At 41.3% G+C, this 13,469-nt stretch overlaps 1 protein-coding gene across 4 annotated transcripts in view; it reads left to right on the plus strand.

Annotated features, from left to right (window-relative positions):
- ARMH3 (armadillo like helical domain containing 3) overlaps window positions 1-13,469 on the plus strand; it is a 128,481-nt gene that overhangs the window by 29,418 nt on the left and 85,594 nt on the right. For all 4 annotated transcript variants that reach the window (XM_081192238.1, XM_081192236.1, XM_081192235.1 and 1 more), the window contains 6 exons: window positions 2,607-2,708; window positions 5,641-5,699; window positions 6,934-6,999; window positions 7,789-7,858; window positions 9,280-9,340; window positions 11,279-11,367. In XM_081192238.1, coding sequence (XP_081048364.1) covers window positions 2,607-2,708; window positions 5,641-5,699; window positions 6,934-6,999; window positions 7,789-7,858; window positions 9,280-9,340; window positions 11,279-11,367 — 447 coding nt within the window. The remainder of the gene's footprint in view (window positions 1-2,606; window positions 2,709-5,640; window positions 5,700-6,933; window positions 7,000-7,788; window positions 7,859-9,279; window positions 9,341-11,278; window positions 11,368-13,469) is intronic.

A 13,469-nucleotide genomic window follows, 5' to 3' on the forward strand; every position in this document is an offset into this window, starting at 1 on the left:
ACCCTCTTGTCGCTGCTATTCAGGTCACTCCGATATCCTAGCAGAAGAGCATTCTTCTCTGGGAGGATAAATTCTTCTTGGTTGCCATGGATATCAAAAGCCTCCATTTAAAAAAAATCATGTCTTCTACCTCTGCATATGTATTCCATATGATGCTGAGGGTTGGGAGCTGCTTAGGCTTTCTTTCAAATTGTTCACTGCAAATGTATCCGCCCACACACTTTTTAAAAAATATTCAGCAGGCAGAATTTGTGCTTACCTTCATCTCTCTCTGTCTTTCGCAGACGGCTGCAGACAGGCATAGTGAGCGCCGCCTTCCTACTGCTGGGAGGTTGATTAACAATAGTAGAGTAATTTTAATCTTGACCTGCATCACTACCGTTAAAGGTCTTTCTCACTGTTGCTTTTTATTTCTCCTTTGTCCTTTTAGTAATCATGAGCATGAGTTTGCTTTGCTCCCAAGATTTCTGGCTCATTCTTTTTTTAATTTTTTTTTAAGCATGCCAGGATTACTCCACCTCCTCAGGCCTTGCAATTTAGTAATCATTGACTCACAATTGGCAGTATACTACTTCAAAGTGGAAGGTCACTTTTCCTTTTGGTTTGCCTCAAAAGGATTTTGTTAAGCCCCCCCAGCCCATGTAGTTCCGGGTTCTTTACCAGCAACTGGAGTTTGCAAACAGGCTTACAGTCCAAAACCACTTCCTCTGCATCTTGCTTGTGACATGGACTAAATACCATTTTCAATTTTTTAAAAAAGTAAAAACCCACGCTTTCTTTCATGAAAGGGTCAAGGCTGCAGGGGTTGAGCTATGATAAATAGTAACTTTCTACACAGTGATTTAAAAAGAAAAGAAAAGAAAAGAAAATGACCTACCTTTTCCTGATTTTGCGTGAACTGTGTCTAAGGTGACTGTCACCATGGTTATCCTAAGTGCTGATTTTGCTGGCTGCTGTTAAATATTCATTCACGGTGTGCATCATAGCAGCTCCAGAAGGATCCATTATAGTTGTTGAATACATATTAGTTAAATCACTGAGTGGATTAGTGCTACTATGGGGAGGTTGTATAGTTCTGATGGTAGAGGGAACAGCTGAGCTGAGGGCCCTGTTAGCAGTGAGCTGAGAACAGCTTTCTTGCCTGTTAAATGTGGAGGAATGACCTACTGGACAAGTTACATAACTGGGCTGACCTCTCTGAAACTGTCATATTCTCATGATTTCTCTTTGGGTGTCCCAGAAGTGAAGGCAGCAAGAAATGTGTTGGGCTGGCAATACATATTGCTTGGCCATTATGTTACAAGGCTTTGATGGGGAACTTGTGGATGTCCAAATATTGTTGGACTCCCGTCATTTTTAACTGTGCTGGCTGGGACTGATGGGGAGTTCAATATCTGCTGGGGCCACAAGTCCTCCATCCCTATTTGAAGGGCTTAAGTGTTCTTGTTTTTGTTTAAATCCAGCAGTGCTAGAAATGCCTCCACTCCAGAAAAGACACATAAGACTTTGCTGTACTGGTGATCATTAAATGGAAGGGAAAAGCTAATGGACATCCAAGCCTTGCAATGCTGTTAATGACCAAAGAAATCCACATCCTTCCTGGAAGCAGCAGAGATGTGGGGGGAGGAAGCTGCTGTATTGAGCTTGAACTGAAGCTTGACATCAGGGTTCTTGTCCCATACTTAGATGGAAACCTTTTGAGCAGTAGTGGAAAAGTATGTACGGATATTGCAAGGAAGAGAATGGAGAAGTATGCAAATCCCAGAGAACAGAGTTCAGTCCTTCTCTTTCTCTTGTTCCTTCTCCTTCCCTCAGTGATTTGGCCCTTTCTCTCTCCCCCGCCTCCTCTCAAAGGGAGCTGAAAAGTTGATGCGGATCCCAATCCCTCCCCCCTCCTCCCCATCAAAAGGAGCCATGCAGCTGATTCGGATCCCGGTCTCGCCTGCCTCCCTTCCCCCCTGTCAAAGGGAGTTGCGCAGCTGATGCAGATCCCAATTGTGCCTGCCCCCCCCCCAGTTGTCAGAGGGACCCAGTGCCAGGGCTGCTGCTGCAGCCGGGCCGGGCGGCAAGCGATCAGGCAAGGAATGTCACCGCCCCCTGCCCCCACGAGCAGGCCGTGGCGGCAGGATCCAGTGCTTGGGGGGGGGGCGGCAACATTCCTTGCCCGCTTTATTTAATCCTGCAATTCACCAGGATCACTCCCGTGATCTACTGGTCGATCATGGTCGACAGGTTCCACATGTCTGACCTACAACAACTGGAGAGCTACAGGTTAACCAAGTGTGAGTTAGGGCCATGCCTGAAGAATAGGATATTAAGCAGGGTGGCAAAAGCACTACAAAAATGTGCTTTTATTGGAGTATTTCCTGTGGCGTTGGTTGTGGATGGTCTTACCACATTGCGGGAGTGGGGAGTTGAACCAATGAACGTTATTTTTTATTGACATCAGGACTGGTAGTGGTACTGCCTGGGACTATAGAAAGTTATGAACAGAAATACCTGTAAGACTGGATGTTTCCATAACAGAGGCATCCTCTTTACCTCCACTGGGAGAGCTTTCGAAACTTTGTGCTGGTGATTAGCAAATCTTATCTGACCTTTCCTAGTTATAAGCACCGTGGAGCTGCCTCTGGATGCCGATGTGCAGACCAGCAACCTGCTGATAACTTTCTTAAAGTACAGCTCCATTGTAATGCAGGACACCAAAGGTAAGCATTTGTGTTGACACAGCTTTACATTTCAGAAATTTGCTGGAGGGTGGGGGGGGGAGGGGATGTTGCTAGTTGGTCTGTATACAAAAATCTACCTGGACTCCCCGTGGAGATGAAAGTGGTTCACGCTGAGAGAATGAGCTGGTTTCTCATTGCCAGATGGCAATTACTGGATACTAGGGAGCCCTGGCGCTGAAGGGAGGGAAACCAAATATAGAATAAGAAAAACTGTAGTTCATAACCGCCGGAGGAGTCTCAGCATGCCCTCCCTATGAGGCAAAGCGCATCCAATTTTCAGCTATATCGAGGGAGGCGGCAGAGGCTTCAGTGCATAGAGTATGACATTTCTAAGAGTGCCCAAGAGGAGCAGTGCAAAACAGAGCTCTGGATGAACCTCTATGTATCATATTTCCTGACTGGCAAAGGTAGCTTGATGTGGGCTGGTGAAGGAAGGCTCTGCTGAGTGGGCAAGAAGCTTTGACTTTCTTCATAAAGTGGGTGATAATTGGGTCGTGCATGGGTTTAGGTAGTCTGCCTACATCATGGTTTCATAAATCACAGTGCCTTGTACGCTGGCATGTTTTCTTTCCTCTGTATTTTAACCTTTTGCAGACCATTTGTATCACAAGATAGGAATTTCTGGCATTAGCCCACTACATTTTGCTTAGCGTCCCATTTTTGGCAACATGCAAAAAAAATCTCCTGAAGAGTTTAAGAGAGAATTGTAGCTATTCCCTACCTCCCACCCTTGACTAGAGTCATTTGGTCCTTTTTAAATTTCCATTACAGTTTATGTAGCTAAGTGTGAAGACATTAAGCAGCACAATGCAACTTTTTGTTATGATTCCTTTGTAACATCCTGCAACAGCAATTTTAGCTGGGCCTGGGTTCTTTTAAATTCAACAAAATGTATCTTCTGAGAAGACAATTACATTGACTCCCCCTTTAAAAATATTTGAGATTACTTTTAAATTCTTTCTCTTTTCAGGTTTTTTAAGCAGAGCGTAATTCGTGTTCTAGGTTAATCTTTCTAACGTGTAGGTGGCTGAAAAATTGAATGCTGTCCGTTAAGGATATTAATTGTTAGTTCACCTCTACCAATGCTCAGTCTAGTTAACATTTTATGAATTAATTCCCCTAGTTGTTACTCTCATTTGGTGTTATCTGTTAATGTTTCCTGGTTCTGACTTTTCCTTGGCTTGAGATAGAGAAGAAAGCTCCAGTCAGGTAGCCACTGCCTGCATAGAAATGGCATGGTAGCAGAACCTCCCTCTCCCTGTCACCTCGTCTATGACCTAGGACCAAAGTCGGTATCTACACCGGGGTAGCTGTGTCATTTTTATAATGTACTTATGGTTTATAAAGAGGAGTAAGATGTGCTTATACTAAAGTACTGCTCTGTGCAGCTGCAGATCCATACGCAATGATGTGCTGTTGAACATATTGCATCACTTGCAGTATGAGTAATCTAAAGAGCAAATGCTCAGTATAGAAAAGTAATGCCTGGCATGTAATCCCAAAGGAAACACGACTGTGGCCACAATGTCTTGCAGTGAAAAGATAACAAGGCTCCAGAGTACTGGGGCTTTCTTTTTAAATTGGTAACACACATGGCCTCAAGGGATGGCAATGTTTAAATGTACTTGTGTGCCATTGTGCTTTACATGTACCCACAAAACTGGTTTGGGTGTCATGAAAAGCCATGCTTTATTGTGATGGGAACGGGTTTCAGCAAGTATTGGGCTTGCATGTGCTCTCTTCCCCTCCTCTTGTACCATGGCTGCAGAGAGGAGATTAGACGTTTTTTCTTCCATTTCGATCAATCATAGCTTGTTGTTTCACCTATACGTGAAAACTGGTTCATCTTAAATAAATATGTATTAAAAACAAGTCAGATTCATAACCATGGGTTATAAGCTACCTTGTTTGAACAATTCTTATTTGAGATTAATCACAGTTTTAGAATTGGACATAATGCAGATTGCCGTTGATCAACAACTTCCAATTTCCTCATTATGGTTGCATCAGAGAAAGACGTAAGATGTGATGTGATAGCTTCCTTTGGCTTGTTCCTGGCATGATAAACGATGGCTTATTGTGATGTCCAAAGCTGCCCACAGTTTTGAGGTTTTCACGTTTATCTTTTTTAAAATGACTCTTTGTCCCTAGTGAGCAGAGTTAACAATTGGATCCATGTCAAGGCTGCCCACCACTCTTCAAGGCTCTTCATTGTTAGCCAGAAAATCCATCTCATTGTAAAAGGCTTTACGAGGCCAAAAGAGGATGATAAGAGCTCTGCTAGATCAGAATGAAGGCCCATCTTGTCTACCAAGTGGCCAACCAGATGCCGATGGGAAGCCAGCAAATAGGACTTGAGTGCAACAGCACTTTCCCTGCCTATGATTCCCAGCATCTGGTATACAGAGGCATATTACCTGTGACCGTGAAGGCAAACTACAGCTATCATGTCTAGCAGCCTTTAGTAGCCCTAAATTCCAGTGCTATTTTGCTAGAAAAAAGGTTCCAGAACTAGGTGTGATGATACGGAAGAGAAGAATGATGGGAGTTGTAGTCCAACAACATCTGGAGGGCCACAGGTTACCCCACCTTAACGATAGGCTCTGGGACAAGAAATATTTCTGTACTAATAGTAAGTCTAGTGGCTGTGTTACATAGACACAGTGGAAAAGATTAACATCAAAGATGTAAAGAGAGACGATGAAACCAGGATTAATAGCACAAGCTTTATTACAGATCTTTGGAGGTCTTACAGTTTCTTGTCTAGGGTAACAACTTTAAGCGTAGAGCTGAAATGCTACTGATGCCTCACCTCTTGCTCTGCTTTTTCTGCTTCCTGATTCACCTATCGACCCTTTGGCACATCAAGGTATAAGTGCCTCATGTGGGACCTGCTGTTTTTCATTTTCAGATGAACACCGGCTCCACAGTGGCAAGCTCTGTCTGATTATCTTGACCTGCATAGCAGAGGTAAGCCCCGCTGCTGGTGTCCTGTATTTCATTTACATATGCATTAGCCTCTAGCCTGTGACCTGGCACTAAGCCTGCATTCCTAGCCCTCCTTTCTTTAGGAAGTCGAATGATAACTAATGCGGTATTTATAGTTAACCATGTGCTGATGGTCAGCTTCCCAAACAAATCATTCCCTTTTGTCCATTACTTTTATTCTGATACTGAATGTTTGGAGAAGTAAACATGAGAGATCGTGTGTGTGTGTGTGTGTGTGTGTGTGTACACACTTATGTGTGTATGTGTATATACTTCTGCAGAAGGCACTTGACACAGGTTGTCTAGGAAGTGATACATGATTACACATTGGTGCTTTCCAGTCTCCTAGAGGAGTCCCATTTTTCTATTGGAAAAAGTATATTTGTTCAAGTGCCAGCTAATAGTTGGTGTTCTGTTTTGTTTAGCATTAGAGCAAGACCCTTCTGCCCTACAGCAGCTCATTCTGCATCAATGCTACCCAGAATCTTGGTTTTTAAAGTTTCAAGAGGCCATGAATTCCTATTATTTCCGTTGCATTATTATTTTAAAGTGGTATTTCAGGAGGCCATGAATTCCTATTATTTCCATTTCATTATTATTATTATTATTTAAAAAAACCCTCAGCAATTAGCTGCTGTCGATATCACCTAAGCTTACTTGAGAGGAATGTAGGTAGTAGAAGACAGTTATTGTCTGCTTTCAACCAGGGCAATGTTTGACTGTGGAATTCAAGGAGAGCAAATTTGTTGCCATACTTGTGTTACATAGAACATGATTTGATTTAGAATTGAAGCTAAAATGAAAGCTGACTGAGGCTGCTGAGCCATCTTCCAGCAGCTCAAGCTGTAATAACTCCAGTGACAATGAGTCCATTGGAATGTCGCCATAAAGCTTTCTATATACATTATTGTAAAGAAGCTTCTTTGTGAATTCTGCAGAGTGCATTACAATTTTCCTGACACTTTCCTGCAGAGATGAACATCAGAAGGAAGCATCAAAATGCATCCAGTTTTTTGTGGGGTTTTTGAGCTGGGCTAGTCATCCATATGGAGAATCTGCATAAAAGTATAATTTAAAAGCACGCTTAAAAACATAATTAAAAGACTGATAATTACCGGTAGTTATCTGTATAATATTTACTTGGCAGTTTTGCAAGTGTTTACCTTTCATGACAGTGCTACCTTTCATGACTGTAGTGTTTTTTCTTCCTTAATAGGACCAGTATGCTAATGCTTTTCTGCATGATGACAACATGAATTTTCGAGTAAACCTCCACAGAATGGTGAGTCTTTCTCATTAAGTGCCTTGGTTTACCAGACTGGTGTGGACTCTTAAATTGGGTATCCTTCATGCATGGTGATGCTTCCAAATATATGAAAACCTACTTAATGTGGAGTGCCTGGTGTGCTCTGGTCCATGGGGTCGCGAAGAGTCGGACACGACTAAATGACTAAACAACAACAACAACTTAATGTGGATTAAACACACTTTAATAATATGTTTAAATAATTGAGATAACTGAACAGAATTTTGAAATGTAATTCTAGTGTGTTAGAATATCATAAATTAATCCTGAAAAGACCCATATTAACATAAGGTTTCAAAAATGCACATCTCTCATAGGGTCACTTATGATTTCTATTTAGCTCATGCATAAAATTGTCTTTTCTTTTTTGTCATGGCCCCTTAACTTCAGACACCAATGGTCATATCAGTTATCTGACTGTGAAAATCTTCTCTTCCTGACTTGTAGATAAAACATCATAGCCAATGATTGTATGAAAATCTGCTACCTAGCTCAGTATTTTTTTCTCTAGCAGTGATGTTTATGGACATTGTGTTGAAGGACACAATAGGAGGTACAGCCTAGCCAAAACCCAGCCTACAGATACCCTAGTCTTTGCTTATAGCCAAATCAGTAAAGTGACGAATGGGACTGTGTGGAATGGGAGAGGGGGAAAGCCATCCCTTTGGGCAGCAGTTTTATTTGCATGGAAAGCATTTGAGATAATGTATCTTGGGTGTCACTGCTGCATGCCACATGACTATTTTATCTCCATGTGTTTTGAAGCCTATGAGACACAGAAAGAAAGCTGCTGACAAGAACCTTCCCTGTCGGCCTCTGGTTTGCGCAGTGCTGGGTAAGTGTACTTACTAGATTTGGTCAGCAGCTATTTCGAAGATCAGTGTGTGTGTGTGTGTGTGTGTGTGTGTGTGTGTGTGTAGATTTATTTATTTAATTTGTATATCATCCTTCATTTAGAGATCTCAGGGCAGTTCACAACATGAAAATACAAGATAAAAACATAAAATACATAAGAACAAAACAAGAGCAGAAAAACCCAGGCAAACCAATAACCCCCTACTCCCTCCCACAAATACATTTAAAAGGGTATAGGATGTTAATCAGCCAAAGGGCTGGTTGAAGAGAAACGTTTTTGCCTGATGCCCTAATGTATATAATGAAGGTGCCAGCCGAACCTCCCTCAGGAGAACATTCCTCAGTACTTTGCCAGCTAGGCATTAATTCTAAAATGTATTTCATTTACCAATATGGCATCTTCTTGCCTCTTCTCTGCCTGCCCCTTTACTTACTTTGGGCAAGGAGAAAAGCGAGTCTTTATACATAAATCTTAACTGAAATTGGCTACAGAGTAATGGAACACATTTGTTCCAAAGAGTTTCAGAAGCTAATGGAATACTGTGTTGCCAACTTTCCTTAGCTGGATAATGCACTAAAATCTAACATATTAGTGCTGCACATAAATAAAATTAACTGCTGATGACTTTAAATAAGAGGCTGGATGAGCTGGTGTGGATAATTGAATATAAGAATTCTTATATTCCACTCTACTCTACAGTTCTTTGAAAATTGGTAGGAAAGACAGGCAAATATTGGCAAAAGTGTCTGGGTCACCTTGTCCACTCTGGAAAACATTGACAAAAGGCCAGAAATAGAAATTGAATATTCTGAAATTGAATTTCTGAAACTGTGTGATGCCATTAGACTTTATTGACTCAGTGACATAGGAACAATTTAAGCTATTATTGAGACCCTGTCAGATTTATTGTGCTTTGGAACATTCTCCATAGATGTAAAGCACCATTTTCTATCTCATTATCTAGTGTAAAATAAATATGGCCCCCTATCACAGCAAATTTCTGAAACTTGTTTTTTGCAGGAATTTTCCACCAGTGACAAGATTTGAAATATGTAGAATTCTAGCCCTCAAAAGTAGCTTTTGATATGGATGATAAGGGGAAAGTTGGACAACTGTTTGAAGGATTTGATGCTTGGAAGTTGAAAGGCATACACAAACATGGCTTTTAAGGCATTCATTTCCCACTAGTATCATCTCAGGTTTTTGGAAAAGAGAATAACCACAGCCAGAACTCTCCATACGGTCCCTTCCCACTGCTCATAATTATAGTGTGTTATGTCTGCATTGATGTTAACACTAGGCAGTGCAAGTTCACGATCTGGAAACGAAAACTTAAATTGATTATAAGTCCAAGGTCTTTGTCATAGTTTTGTCATGATATCTATATCCTTTCCTTCTAGATCTGATGGTAGAATTTATCATCACACACATGATGAAAGAATTTCCCATGGATCTTTATGTGTAAGTAATAGTTGACTAAAGCATATTGAGACATTTATTAACAGGCATCGCTTTTTATTTAATTTTTTTAAAAAACAGAATGATTTCCCTCCCCAAGGTAATTTCAGGAAACTCCCTAAGAGTTGTGCTTTTGTTCAATGTGCCAAGAAATTGAAATTGAAACGAATTCCCATTCGGAGAGTTTTCCTAAATTACTTAATCAACAGAACAAGAGCAAAAATCTTGAGCTGGAAAGTATTTCAAAACACCAGGCAAGTGTGTTAAGCATTGTCCAGGAGAGATGGTGAAACACGGTGCTAATGGCCTATAAAAGGCCAAAAAGGAAAGCGGGGGCGGGGGGGGGTGATGCTTTGATGCCTGTGCATGCAAGAAGCCACTTCATTTTACCTGGCTTATCAGAACCATGTATCATATGTAGCTCTTGAGATGTTCTTTCAAAATTCTTTTGAAGGACTATTTGAATGTCAGCAGCAGTACCTTTGTGTACTGTGAGAGACTGGGAGATTAATCAAATCATTTATAATGCTTCATTTCCCACAAATGCATTTGTGCTCGAAACAGTTTACAAAAAAGTGTTACTGTTACTTTGCAATAGGTGAAGAACTCAGAAGTGATTATCTTTCAGCCTCCTGGCAAGTGTGCTGTGTGGTTGCTGCGGGTTATTATCTGCAGGTTATCATCCTATCATCTCTATGAATCCATTGCAGGCGGTCCCTTGGAGATTTGGTACAAGGTGTCATGCCAGCTTTATTTCTCAGTAGCGTTTGAATCAGGAGAGTGTATCTCTGGATCAGTGCCTGGACTCGGTGGTAGTCTGGGTAAGAAGAAACTGACTTGGTATCCTGGCAAGACAGGCATTGTGATTGGTTGGTTTATGAGTTCAGATAATTGGTCAATTGCCTGCTTTGGACAGAGTTGTGCTCCTCCCAAAGGATCAGGTTTGTAGTGTGAGGTTACTCTCTTTGTCACCAGAGATGGACCCCAGTGGCCAGGAGAGACATTTTCTAGCTTTGGCTGATCAGATAGCTATAACTGTTTCTGGACCAGGGTAGCCTGACAACTGTCAGCCATGTGCTACCTATATGTGGATGTAGCTCTTTGTGGAACGGCCCTTGAGGTTAAGCTGGAAGCTGCAGCTAGTGCATAAAATGACAGCTCACTTTGGCTGAATATCACCATCATATTAATGGGCTGTTGAAATAATTCCATTGACAGCCCAGTACCTAACTGGCAAAGTTCAAGGTCCTAGCATGGGTGGGAAAAGGCCATATACAGCTGGGGATGAGGATACTGAAAACATATTGGCATCCTTATATGCCCAGCAGTCTGAGCCAGTGTAGTGTGGTGGTTGAGTGCCGGATATAATGGAGTGGGGTGGAACAGGCGCACTACCTTGAGCTCACTGGAGGACAGGTGGGATATAAACTCAAGAATGAAAAATTAAATATAACTGATCCCTACATTCTGCAGGAGGGGGAATCCTGAAATAGCATCTTATAAGGAGGTCTGTAGTGTAGCAGCAGCTATCCACTGGAACTCAGACAGGCACCATCTTCATTGTCTTTTTTGTGTCTGTTAAAAACTTCGCTTTTTCAATCAAATTTCCAATAGGAGATCTTTATTCGACGCAATATCTGTATTGGATTCCAAATGGTTTTAACTGTGTTTATATATGTACTGATTTGTAATTGTTTTATGCGTGCAATTGGTAGCTATTTTTATATATGCAGTTGTTTTATATATGTTGTTTTTGTATTGTGAAATTTTCTATCTGTTTGGTGAGATCACTTTGATATCCCTTTGAGGAAGCAATTCCAAAATTAAATAACAATATCACTTTTATGCAGCTGGCTCTTGAAAATTTGCCAGTGTTCCGGCACTGTATATCACAATTACATGCTGCTTATTTCATTAGGCTTTCCTCTCTATTTTCTCCAGACGCTGCATTCAAATAGTGCACAAGCTGCTTTGCTACCAGAAGAAATGCAGAGTGAGGCTTCATTACACTTGGAGGGAACTCTGGTCAGGTAATTATTATTTTTTGCTTGCTTTCCTCTCTTCTAGTACCAGTTTATCCTTCTTGTCCCTTCGCAAGCTTGGTGTTTTGTTGTTCTAGAATCAGAATTACTACAATAACTGAAGTGTGTTGCCCATTAATACCATTGTCCTGTACCTTTCGAAGCATGATTGCACCAGGAAGTATAATTGTGGGGAAGCAAGGGGCAGGAGAAGTAGCTGTTTAAATCAAGCTGTATGAGTGGTTTTCTTTAGGTAGAGCTTCCTCCATATCAGGTGAGAAGTTTCTATATAGGATCTGTTCTAATCGCTGTTAAATTTTAGAGCAGAAATAGGTGTGATCCTAACAATTGGGTGCTATTTTCCAAGTTTGGTTCTCCCTTTTGCCCCTGTAAGTTTCAGACAGATTTACTTTGAAATCTGATTTCATTCTAGGCAATCCCCACTCCTACTCCTCATCATTGGCTACTGCTGGGGGTGGAGAAAGGCAGGTAATATTCAGGTTTGCCTGAATATTAAAGAGGGGCAGTGGGGTGAGAACTTTGTGTCAGGCTACTGTGTCCATACTAGCCCTAATCCAAGCATTGTAGCTCTGCCCTGGGAGATTTAAACTGAAATGGGGCATAGCAGTACTTAATAGACAGGCAGTGGACTGACTTTTGCCTCTGGAGGATGAAAAGGATTGAGCTAATCGGTTTGTCTAGCTTCTAATTCTGCCTTCCTGTTCTATGCCTGGAAGCAGGACCAGCAAGTAATTTTTGAGTACAGCTAACTGTGCCCTCACCATAAAAGTTTCCATGCTTTAATAAAGAAGTTGTTATAGAAATGGTCTAGTCCTATTATATGTCCTGGGAACAATAGCTAATGGCTTGGTTTTTTCAATGAAACTCTTTAGGGAAGGGCAATTGGGAAGCTGTGTTAAATTGTTCTTAAAGCAGAGCTTTGTTAGATGGCTAGCAGTCTTACCTCTATGGCCAACTGCAGCTAGGTGAAAATACTGCTGTTATCTGATTCTGCCTCAATCAGTTCACATTTCTTTTTGTGACATGTGGCTCCTTTAGGTTTTCTAAAGCAGAGTACAGAGGGTGATATATCTTTTCTCTATTAATGAATTAGCAATATTTCTGTTGCCCTTGCTTTTGTCAGAGCTGTGGCTGGCACTGAACATTATGAGAGCTTTCCCCTTCTTTCTCACCCTGATAATGTTTTTTGCTGCCACTTGGTATGAACTTGCATATCACACATTTTGCATTTCTAAGCATTGCTGGGGGAGGGCAGAAATGTGGGGCTGCTGCTTTGGATAGCAGCTATGAAATATGTGTAACATCAAGCTCTGTTCAGTTGCACTTAAAGACAAGGTTGATTCATATGGCGAAGTACCAAACCATTAGCTAGTGCTTGTCATTCTTGGAATGAATAATAATCTGACAATTATCATTTACCCTATACACACCAGTGGAGCTATATGCGTGTTCATACAGCTTCTAAAAATACTGCTTGGAGGGCATGTGTTGGGTTGAAATAAACAACAGACGAATGACAAGTGTCATATGGGAGGCATCTCTCGAGCATGACTCGGGGAGTCCCTTTTATTGAATATTACAGCATTGCCACATGTGTGCTTGTTGCTGATTGGTTAACACAAATACAATGCAAGGGTTGCATATAGGCATTAATCGTCAATAGATTAAAGGTTGGGAAAGGGAACACAGAATTGGACAGGTATGAAAACCTCCTTATTAAACTGTTACTAGTGATTGATATAGCAAAACTTAAAAGAACATAACTATCACATTCCGTAGATGTGGTCAACCATGCATTAAGAACAGGTCAGGGTACGATGTTTCATGAACTCAATGTGAACTAAACATTCTAGGGTGGGTGAGGAAGGAATGCTTCAGCTTAGAGCGGTTTGCCAGACTCATGTGCAGAAGCAAAACTTCCCATCAGGCATGAAACATGCAATCCTAAAGGCTTCCTGATATCCTCTCCTGTTGGCTCTCCAATTTGTTTCCTGCCTTTGCTCAGGTCAAAAGCAAGTTCCTCTTATTGCCAAAACACTGGCTTGTTGCTCCTAAAACACTTCCTATGTATTTCAACCACCAGATCTGTC

The sequence above is a fragment of the Podarcis bocagei genome, assembly GCF_964188305.1.
Source record: "Podarcis bocagei genome assembly, chromosome: 4".
In the NCBI taxonomy this organism is placed as follows: domain Eukaryota; kingdom Metazoa; phylum Chordata; class Lepidosauria; order Squamata; family Lacertidae; genus Podarcis; species Podarcis bocagei.